The 12,103-nt window shown below is 40.9% G+C and overlaps 1 protein-coding gene across 1 annotated transcript in view; it reads right to left on the bottom strand.

Moving 5' to 3' along the window:
- DAAM2 (dishevelled associated activator of morphogenesis 2) overlaps window positions 1-12,103 on the bottom strand; it is a 189,048-nt gene that overhangs the window by 78,820 nt on the left and 98,125 nt on the right. The window contains exon 4 of the mRNA XM_031045644.2: window positions 1,127-1,201. Within this exon, the coding sequence (XP_030901504.1) occupies window positions 1,127-1,201 (75 nt within the window). The remainder of the gene's footprint in view (window positions 1-1,126; window positions 1,202-12,103) is intronic.

The raw sequence follows: 12,103 nt of genomic DNA, 5'->3' as shown, positions 1-12,103 counted from the left end.
GGGTTGAAACTTAAACAGCAGAGGTTTAGACTGGATATAAGGAAGAAATTCTTTACTGTTAGGGTGGTGAGGTACTGGAATGGGTTGCCCAGGGAGGTTGTGAATGCTCCATCCCTGGCAGTGTTCAAGGTCAGGCTGGATGAAGCCTTGGATGATATGGTTTAGTGTGAGGTGTCCCTGCCCATGGCAGGGGGGTTGGAACTAGATGATCTTAAAGTCCTTTCCAAACCCAACTATTCTATGATTCTATGATTCTGTGAAATGCATTAGTATTGGCACATCTAGCATCCATTAAGACATTAGTTTTATGGAATTATTTTATAGCTCATAACCACAATACAGTATGTGCAGAAAAGCCTTTAGAAATCAAACATGAAAGCATATGTAAACAAACAAGGTGTGATACTTAAGATGATAAGAATAGAATTCTATCATCATTTCTGCACAACTGCCAAAGAAAGCTGAGTAGACATTGCTTATGAATAACTGGAGGCAAGATGTGACTGTAGAAGGAGATCAGTGGACACTATCTGCAGGTGGTGTTCTGCTGCTGCCCAGCTCTACTGCATGCATCAGAGGAAGAGACATACTATTAACTATTGAACGAGGACAACTGAAAAAAGTTTTCCTCACATATTTTGTTGGCTTGTATCTGATGTCTAAGATGTTACAGCCTTACATTCCTCTATTTACCTGCTCTTACGTAATAAGTAGATATTATCATAAACAACTCTATTTTCTTTAATTCTTTTATTAAACTAATAACCCCAGTGCTATTTTGTAGTTAGGAATCAATTTGAAAACATACAAGACAAAACTTCACCTAGTTTTCAAACAGTTACTTTTCTCATCAGATGTTCTCTTAAATTTTCATTTCAGAATCTAATGTGACTGTCTTCAGTGCTCAGTATTTTAGAAATAAAACCTGGAAATGCTTATGGTATTTTCCAATCTCTTCTTCTGCTGGAGGAAGGGTCTTTCTTAATACACATACTTGTCTTCTTTGAGAAGCCCTATTTTAAATTAGTCATGCATTTGGGCTAATGTATTTCTTCTTTGGAGACTTTTTCCTAAAGAAACCCTTATGGTAAGAAATCTTCCCTGCTTTGCAGGAGAGGTAACTTACTGCTGCCATGGAATTGATGCGGTCAATGTAGTAATCAGGCCAGCTGGTAGCAAGCTTATTAGGATCTTCTTGTTCCTGAAACAGAAAGTTAAACAAGGTTACAAAAGGAGCCTTTACAGGATTACATACCACTGTAGAACCACCTGTGATTCTTCGCTGCACTGCTCTTTATTGTGATATCTCCCCACATATGTTTGTATAATGCAAATAGATGTGTCGCATTTATTACAAACTTTTTTGAAAGTGTAATGTTAGTGCTGTCACCATGGTGTCCCGGATAAAAAGAATCCCCTTCAGCTAAGGTTATTAAACACAGAATGATAAAGTTTGATGGAGACAGTGTTACCTCTGGCATCTAAGCAGCAAAACCTCAGTCCCTTGAACATACTATGTTTCCAAATAGAAGGATAGCCCATTTACAGATACCAGGTTTAAATTTTGTTGCTTTATACTGAGAGACTGTATAAATTATTTTGTCTCTACTGCTAGAGTGATGGTGGGATTCACCAACAAAGGAGTTTAAAATCTGCTATGGAGGAAAAAATAAATCAAGAAACCTGAAAAGAAACCAAAGGAATGCTTCATTTTGATGTGATAAACCAAAAAGAGATTTAGACTAGTTTATTCCATTCTAGTCCATTCCCGTCCAGTCCAGTCCATTCCACTCAGCACAACCTCAAAGCATCCAAAGGAACAGAACAGTGTCCCCTTAATTACAATCAAAGCAACATTAATCTGTCTCTATCTCCCAAAAAATCCTCCTGATATCTTCACTAGACTAAACACCACAAAGCTCAACTTCTGAAAGGAGACCAACCCCTCCTCAGGAACCAATTATTTTTCCTTGGCCACTCAATGAAAATTAGATTTCATTGTAATGGGTCTATATATTTCTAGATAGGTGTAATGGTCACTGACAAAATGAGCATTGGTTTCTAGGATCCTAGTCTCCTATTATGTACTACAAATAACTCTTATTAAGACTCCTAGCATATGGTAAGAGATTGAACCACCTGAATCATCCTAAGGATACACAAAGATGCAGGACAACTGCAAGAGCAACTCTATGAATTCTTACTCACACCAGAAAAGTTGCTCTGGAAGATATACAGAAAAATATTATAGATGTAGGTCTCTTGGAGTACCTCAGATATTCCAGAACTGTCTGGTTTAGAGATCAGAAATAGCCCTACATGCTCCCTATTGAGCCACATTCATAAAACATCTTGCTACCTGGTAGGTTCCTGCCAGGCTATATACTAACACCAGACAACAATTCTGCACAAATCAAAATCTTCATATTTAGAATTAAAAACAAAGTCATGACTGAGATTTTGATTTTTCCTCCCCATCTCTTCATTCCATTGGTCTTTCAACAGGTAACAAAAACGTATCTCCATTTACAATACCATCAAAAGAGCTTCTTCAAATACATAGCGAATAAAACTAACACAAGAGGCAATATAGGCCCACTGCTGAATGAGGTGGGTGCCCTGGAGACAGAGGATATAAGGAAGGCACAGGTGCTGAATGCCTTCTTTGCCTCTGTCTTTACTCCGGCAGACTCTCCCCAGGGGCCCCAGATTCCTATAGCCCCATAAGGAGTCAGGACAAAGGAGGAGTTTGCTGTGGTAGATGAGGATTGGGTTAGGGATCAGCTATGCAATCTGGACATCTATAAATCAATGGGTCCAGATGGAATAGACCCACGGGTGCTGAGGGAGCTGGTGGAGGTCATTACTAGGCCAGTCTCCATCATCTTTGGTAAATCATGGGAAACGAGAGAGATGCCTGAGGATTGGAAGATGGCAAATGTCATGCCAGTTTATAAGAAGGGCAAGAAGGAGGACCCGGGTAATTACAGACCGGTCAGCCTTACCTCTGTCCCTGGAAAGGTGATGGAACAACTTATTCTTGACACCATCTCTAGGCATATCAAGGATGAGGGGGGCATTAAGAACAGCCAACATGGATTTACCAGGGGGAAGTCATGTTTGACCAACCTTACAGCCTTCTATCAGGAAGTAACTAGGTGGAGGGATGATGGTAGAGCGGTAGATGTGGTTTTTCTTGATTTCAGTAAGGCATTTGATACTATCTCCCACAGCATCCTCACAGATAAGCTAAGGAAGTGTGGGCTTGACGATCAGGTAGTGAGGTGGATCAAGAACTGGTTGAAAGGAAGAAGGCAGAGAGTTGTGGTCAATGGCACAGAATCTAGCTGGAGGTCTGTGACTAGTGGAGTCCCTCAGGGGTCGGTGTTGGGACCAGTGCTGTTTAATATTTTCATCAACGACCTGGATGAGGGAACTGAGTGTACCCTCAGCAAGTTCACTGATGACACTAAACTGGGAGGAGTGGCTGACACACCAGAAGGCTGTGTTGCCATTCAGCAAAACCTGGACAGGCTAGACAGTTGGACGGGGAGAAACTTGATGAAATTCAACAAGGGCAAGTGTAGAGTCTTGCATCTGGGGAAGAACAAGCCCATGTACCAGTACAGGTTGGGGGTTGACCTGCTGGAAAAGAGTGAAGGGGAAAGGGACCTGGGGGTCCTGGTAGATAGGAGGATGACCATGAGCCAGCAATGTGCCCTTGTGGCCAAGAAGGCAAATGGCATCCCAGGGTGCATTAGAAAGGGTGTGGTTAGTAGGGCAAGAGAGGTTCTCCTCCCCCTCTACTTTGCCTGGGTGAGGTCGCATCTGGAATATTGCATCCAGTTCTGAGCCCCTCACTTCAAGAAGGAGAGGGAATTGCTTGAAAGAGTCCAGCACAGAGCCACAAGGATGATTAAGGGAGTGGAACATCTCCCTTATGAGGAGAGGCTGAGGGAGCTGGGTCTCTTTAGCTTGGAGAAGAGGAGACTGAGGGGTGACCTCATCAGTGTTTACAGATACGTAAAGGGTGGGTGTCAGGATGATGGAGCTAGGTATTTTTCAGTGATATCCAGTGGTAGGACAAGGGGCAATGGGTGTAAACTGGAGCATAGGAGGTTCCACGTGAACATCAGGAAGAACTTCTTTACTGTGAGAGTGACAGAGCACTGGAACAGGTTGCCCAGGGGTGTTGTGGAGTCTCCTACATTGGAGATATTCAAGGCCCGCCTGGACAAGTTCTTGTGTGATGTACTCTAGGTTACCCTGCTCTTGCAGGAAGGTTGGACTAGATGATCTTTTGAGGTCCCTTCCAACCCTTGGGATTCTGTGTGATTCTGTGTGATCTAGCTAAGGAATAAAGTACAGATACATCCCACACAGATCAGAACTCCTTATTCAGCCCTTGTATCCAAATGAACAATTAAGAAGTGCAAAAGATTTAAATAAATCATCATATAGTACACTACCACTGTATGAAAAGTATGGGAGGCTGGCAAAGTGGCAAGAGATACCAATTACACCCACAGTTTCTATGCACACACCACCTCATGATAATAAATGGTACAATTAAGAACAAGGTGACTTTTCTCAAATTAAGTGAGAAGTTCTGATTTCCTTGCTTTCTTCTCCTGGCCACAATCAGTAGGAATCTGATGGACCCAAATCCATATCATATGCTATATTTTAGGAATATGCAACTCCCTACCAACAGCCAGCCAGAATTGTCACACCACATGGAATGGGTAGATTGCCTTTTGCTGCCCCTTTTCTGTGTAGAATATCCAGTGGGAATCATAACCCTCAGCAGACCATAATCTCTCATGCAAAAGTCAATATATGACCTTGCTGATGGAAAAATAAATTAAAATGTACAACAGATAAATACAGCATTATGTTTATAAGATAATCTTATCCACCAAAGAGAATAATAGAGATGGAGAGATAATCTAGGGGTAGTGAAGGAAGGTCACTCTGCAGGGAACTGGGCTGAGCCACCAATATGAAATGCTAGTTGTGCCTTTCTGAAATTTTCTCTCCATAGAACTATAAAAGCCCGAGTAACAGCTATAATTGTTTGCAGAGTACAGGTGACAAGAACATCACCAGAAGAGGGAATACGTATGTTCTCTATACTTCTTCTGCCTCTGTTTTGAACGTCAAGTAAAGAAACAAATGCCTGTAAATTAAGGACTATCTGTGTCCATCCCTTATATCCCAAAATAAGCTACAATAGCTTTTCCACTTTAAATTCTGTGGGTGTGGGAGTTTTTGTGGGTGTGGGGGTAAGAATATTCTGATCCCCTAAAGTACATCTGCATAAGTGATTATCTTGGCAAATGGTATAAGCTCCTTGGTGTATCCTGCTTTTGACCGTTCCCATCCACTACAAATTGATCTGAACTCTGAGTAAGTAAGTCTTACATTTGGTTTTGGTTTTAATTAAAATTGAGAAAAAATTAATTTCAGTGGAACACAGCAAGTGTAATCTTTTTTTTCTGGAACTAAATCCCACACTGAAGCTGTATATTGCTGAGGTTAAAAAAGTTTTAGCACAGACTCCACTACAACATCCCTTCTTTCTGAAATTGTTTCAGCCCAGAAGCATATGAAGCAGGAAAGTCCACCTAATTTCAATGGTCCTTCACACTCCCTGCTCAGACCAGAATTTGTTTTTACTTAGCTAGAATAAACATGATTATGTACTTAAACTCTCACACTTTATTTCCACTATGAAGCACCAGAAATCTACTTGAGACAAACATACAGATTTTAAAGCAGCCCCATTACATCATTAGGCAGCAGAGTGTTATTTATACTAATGTCTGGGCAACATTTTCAAAAGAAAGATGAGCTCATGAGTGTAGCATCAGGGCCACTGAGGGAAAAAAAATATTTCATTGCCTTAATTATGTGATTTCTGTCCATGGTAAGCGATTTCTATACCATGTTTCCTCTCAGAGAGTGAAGATAAGCTGAAAACAGAAAGCAATTCAGGGTATGGGGGGTTTCTGTGTATGGGGGGAGCAACAACAGGGTGCTGTTCGGTTTTGGTTTAATATCTTCAGGGTTTTGACCCTCAAATAAAACCTCAGAGAAAACTGCAAGGCAACTTGATGATAATGGCAAACCCTTTCCCTTCCTCCAGGAGGCACAGAGAAGGAAGGGGAAAAAAAAAGCCAAACAAAAAATCTAGGCCCTAATATAAAAAGCCATATAGGTATCAAAAACCTGGAAACAATAACCCATCTGTATAAGGGAAAATATTAGCTGAAGGAATTTATTAAAGCAAAGCCTTCTTTTAGCTTCTTGAATAGTGTAAATATCACATTAAAAAACAGGCGTCAGCTTGTGGACTTTATAAGAGGCCATATCATTCTTCACTGGAGTAACAGCTATGTAACTGCTGTGAAAACAGGGTCTTGATACTATACAAGCCTGCAATATAGCCAAGGTATTATATAGGCTTTGACACTAATTTGGACAGGCTCCATGCCTTGGTGGAAAGTGGAACTTATGACTTCATACTAAATAGAACTTAATGGAGTTCTGCAAATATTTGGACCATCTGAACCAATCAAAATGAAACAAAATAAAGCAAAGTACTGTGTGTGCAGCTCAGCTGATCCTGAAAGCCTTTTTGCAAATCCTGAGAGACCCGATCCATTGGGCAAGATGTTCTCTAGTGAGCAGAGACCTTTAATTGATGCCATGTTAGTAGTGCAAGCATTTGCAATACATGGGCTGTGATAACAGACATAATCAGGAATCATAGACCAGTGCCTTGGTTCTGAAACTTTCTACAAAGAAGTACCAAACATTAGCGTTACAGAAATCATGAGGAAATGCCACACAATCGTGGCTAAGTGGATCATGAAAATGAAAGACACTGTTTATATGGTGGGTGCTTCTTTCAAGATGGTTTCAGCACAGGGAAAGCCTGAGCAGTTATCGCCTGCATTGATGCTCTTTTGTGGGGAGCATTGGCTTTCAGTTTCCAGTGATGATACACTGGTATTTTACTGCAGCAACAGACCCCAAACAATGTTAAGCATTTTTCTAGAGCATGTCCTGGAAACCTGAGCATGTCAAAACAATAAATGCATCCACAAAATCAGCAACTTTACAAAGCTCCTTTCCTGCAGATGGAGACTGGAAGACATATATGGTGACATGACAGTTAAAACTTATCCAGGAAATCCCTGTCAGAGTTAGGAAGAGACACCAATTTGACACTGAATTTAACAGACTCGTATTTCCACCATCATTTATATCACGTTAGTTTTGTGCAGTATAGACAAATCCTAACTCCCCGGGACCAGCATGTGCTTGGCATCCCTCATGACCAAACATTACATGGACTTTGACACTACCTGCACACACGCCCCTGTGATAACTTCCCAGGGCTAACGACTCATGAAAATTTTCAATAAGCAAACTGAAATAACACTTCCTCCTTAACAGATGCACCAAGAAACACACCACATTTTACGTATGTCATACAACAAGCATGAATACTACTGTGATGACATCTACTCATTGGCATCATGACTTCCTTCTCAAACCAATCTCTTCAGAGCTGCAGACAGTTGACCTTACTGCCTTGCACTGTTCAGAGCAGAATGGCAACAAGCCACATACCTGGTGCCACAAAATGTGGGTTTAAAAATTTTCTTGGGTAAGGAACCACAATACTACACATTGAACTCCTCCCTTATATCAATAAAAACAGTGTGCAAACACAGATGAAAAATGTGAAATGAGGCTACTGTAACATAAATTCCTGTTCCAGCCTGTTCACTGTGTCATGTCACTGCATGCTCAAGTTTATACTTGGGTCACAAAGAATTGCATTTTTTTGCAAAAGCCATGCGAAGGTTAGTGTGGTTTCTCCTCTCAACAGGCTGCACACATCATTCTGGTAACTCACAGAGCTGAAAGAGGTTATTTCACCTGGTGTGAAGGGTCAGCATCATAACATACAGGTCATAAAATATAAACATGGAGTTCAAGGAATTTCAAGAAACTAATACCTTCAAACTCTTCAGAACGACAACTTAGCTGGAAAAAAAATTCATCTGAGATGTGAAGGATTGTGTCCCTGTTCTGTTTCAAAGTGAGGTCCATGACCCTTGCTCTCCACATGAATATTCTGGCCGCTATAAACTGTGTGGTTTTTATTTGCTTTGAAGGTGGAAGATGGTTATCACTTGTGCTTCATTTCCCACAAATGCTACTTTTCTCCCTTCAGATACTTTTAAAAAAAGAATCAGCTTATTGCAACATCTGTTATTAATGCTGAATACAATACAGTCTTGTAACACCTTGCGTTCTACACTGCCAAAGGTCCTCAACGAAATTCACATATCAGGTTTTTCAGTCTCTTTTTCAGTGAGATCAGCAGAAACAGGGAAAATGGGATGCAGACAATTACACAGCTCCCAGTTACTCAGGAAATCTGTAGCACAGGCAAGAAGCAATCCACACTGAAGTTGTATTGCACTCTCCTCCAAGTCACCATTCTCCCTTTTTTCCATGACTGACTTACCAACTTTTCATCATTTTATGGATAAGTTCAGACTTCAAAGAAACATTTACCTGTTCATTAATACACTGTCCATCTTACTGGTTCAGAGCAGCCAAAGTTGCATAAATAAAAAGTACTTTCATTAAAAAACACAAAATGTGTTTGACCTGCTGTGGAATGAATTCTAATTCAGAAGTGGAGCTAAGATACATCTAAGCTTTTCAGACAGCTTATGCCTCCAAAAAACCAACCATGTCCCAAGAGATGCTAATTTTGAAACAGGAAACACCACAGGACTGAGCCATTCACTAAACAGACATGGTCACTGCTCCATTTCTCAGGCTCCATGACTAGTATTTACACAAATTTTCTCAGGGTTTGGAGGAGGGAGCTATATCCAAGCCTTTTAAGCACAATTTATCCAGAGTGAGAAAAACAAACATTACTTTTCTCCCTGGAATTAATCTACTGGTGTGCAGACAATAATCATTCTGCCACAAAAGCAGTGTACTGTGTAACTTCTTAAAAGGGTATATTCAGTAATTACCAGCTGGAGCATGTAACTACAAAGTTCTAATTGCCTGCCAGAATGGTCAGGTATAGCCATACATTGATGCAGTTCACTGCATTATGACACAGGAATAATTTACCTAACAGACCACAGGGGTTTTTTTCTGATGTTATTTTTCTTCATTTAGCCTGATCTCTGTCCTGCTGCCAGTAACACGATGGACCTAATAATAACCTCTGACGCCAGTTATGAACCAGCCTGTCAAAGGAAGAATTAAAGGCTTCGTATTATTATTTATATCACAAAACGCGTTATACTGACAAACTGTGGAACTCACTGCCACAGAATAAAGTCTAAAATCAGAAAAGTAAAAAAGGAATAAATTTATGAAGGATGAGGATTTTTTCTTAGCAATATTTTCGTAACACCAAGAGAAGCTTCAATGCTGCTGAAATTCACCAGCCCTTAGAAGTTTAATGGGACTATCAGTCATTTCTGAAAGATGGTTTGCACTACAACATAAGCCAAAAAGCTTTCCAGTAAAGTTAAATATGTGCTTTGTTTTGACCTGCTTATTCCTTCCATTACTTTGTTTTGCTTTCCAAGCACTCATAGATATAGCAACTCTAAAAGTTGTATATTGTATACACACAATGTGTCATTTCCAACTTCACCTAGCATGCAAACCCACTTCAGATTCATTAAATCTAATTGGTATGAGTCTAATGGAGATGAAACCCACACTTCTATTTCTATCTTACACGAACTTGCCATATCCACTGCATACATGCCGAGAGATACACAGTTTCCATGTGTTGGTTATATTGAGCAATATTAAAATCATAGAATCATAGAATAGTTAAGGTTGGAAAGGAGCTTAAGATCTAGTTCCAGCCCTCCTGCAATGGGCAGAGACACCTCACACTAACCCATATCACCCAAGGTTTCATCCTGCAGGAGGGCCACGAGGATGATCATGGGACTGGAGCATCTCCCATATGAAGACAGGCTGAGAAAGCTGGGGCTGTTCATCCTGGAGAAGAGAAGGCTGCATGGAGACCTCATAGCAGCCTTCCAGTATCTGAAGGGGGCCTACAGGGATGCTGGTGAGGGACTATTCATTAGGGACTCTAGTGACAGGACAAGGGGTAACGGGTTGAAACTTAAACAGCAGAGGTTTAGATTGGATCTAAGGAAGAAATTCTTTACTGTTAGGGTGGTGAGGTACTGGAATGGGTTGCCCAGGGAGGTTGTGAATGCTCCATCCCTGGCAGTGTTCAAGGCCAGGTTGGATGAAGCCTTGAGTGATATGGTTTAGAGTGAGGTGTCCCTGCCCATGGCAGGGGGGTTGGAACTAGATGATCTTGAGGTCCTTTCCAATCCTAACTATTCTATGACACAACTCATTACTGGTCTCCAGCTGGACATTAAGCCATTTGTGTGCTGCCATCCAGACAGTTCTTTATCCATGGAGTGGTCCATCTATCAAATTGATGTCTCTCCAATTTAGAGACAAGGATGTCATGCTGGACAGCATCAAACACTTTGCACAAGTCCAGGTACATGACATCAACTGCTCCACCTCTGTCCATCAGTTCCATAGCCCAATCACAGAAGGCCACCAAATTGGTCAGGCTTGATTTCCCCCCTTAGTGAAGCCATGCTGGCTGTCACCAAGCACCTTGTTGTTTTTCATGTGCCTTAGCATGCCTTCCAGGAGAATGTGCTCCAAGATTTTGCCAGGCACAGAGGTGAGACTGACTGGTCTGTAATTCCCTGGGTAAATCCTAAACAGCCACAGCAGCAGGACATTTTTTCATCAGCACCCAAGCTCTGCATTTTCCCTACTACTTTTTATTCTGTGCTATGTAAAGGTATTATGTGTACATTTCCATTCGAGCACTAACCTTCAGTTTACAGTCAATATCCTGTGGACACAGAAAGGGACTTTTTCCTCACATCTCAACTTGTTCCCTTTCCAACATCACTGTTTTTAACTGTATCACTTCCCCACTACTGTTTATGTCATTTGGGCTGTTTCCTTCCTCATTTTCTTCCCCCTTTCTCCTGGCCTTCTTTAGGCAATGTGAAAAGCCACAGAAGAGCCCAGCCTGCAAAACAGCCTCCTGTCTGCCAAGATAAACTTGCCTGCACTGCAAGTTTATCTTTTTGTCATACTGTTTATCTGGAGCAAGTAACCACTTACAATCTTTTGCAAATAAAATGAAGTCACCTACCATTCATGGCAATCACCTTGCGTGTTACTTGATGATGGGAATTAAATGTCACTAATTGTGCTCTCAGATGTATGGTGCTACCTAGGACACATGCATGCAACTACCTAGAGCCAGCACAGTTATCCAGGAGAAGTCCTGGGAGCACACACAGTATTCACTAATGTCAAACTAAAAGATTTCACTGTCCAAAGCATGTCCACTACTTTTTTTTTTTTTTTTTTTCAGCAATACTGCTGCTTCTTCCAGGTCATTTCTGCTCTGAGCCCTTTACTAAGAGTGATAACAGTTTGTGTGGTCAGAGCAGCTGTGTATTTTCTATCTGCCTCCATTATTTAACCCCAGCCACTACTGGAAAAATGTTAAAGTTAGGAGCTGTTGGGCAGGTGAATAAAGGGAATAAGTAGTCTGAGAGGCCCATGGCTTTTAAGTTGCTAACCCAATATTTGAGTGTATTTTTCAGTTGCTCTATCTCTCCTTTTACCATAAACTCAGGTCAAACTGTTTCCTTTTTCCCAGTCTTCATTTCTGTTGCCTATTACGTTTGCAAAATATTTGGGATGCCAGATGCCTTTCAACAGGTGACTGAATAGCAATGGCAGACAATGCAATTTTCACTGTGATTCAAGTGTGTAGCTAAAACTGTCACATCTGACTGCAATTAAAACTAAACAATACCACAGTACAGTAGAAGGAAATTTCTGTCTTTCTCTTCTTGGCTACTACTAAATCCTGACAACATTTCCCTACTGTGCCTGTTTCTAATCTTTTCACTAAAATGACAGGGAATTCAACAACTCTTGCTCAATATTCACTTACTTTTGAAAGGCT

This window comes from Melopsittacus undulatus, chromosome 3 (genome assembly GCF_012275295.1).
Source record: "Melopsittacus undulatus isolate bMelUnd1 chromosome 3, bMelUnd1.mat.Z, whole genome shotgun sequence".
In the NCBI taxonomy this organism is placed as follows: domain Eukaryota; kingdom Metazoa; phylum Chordata; class Aves; order Psittaciformes; family Psittaculidae; genus Melopsittacus; species Melopsittacus undulatus.
The sequence above is the reverse complement of the archived record's forward strand: the minus strand, read 5'-3'. Positions and strand labels throughout refer to the sequence as shown.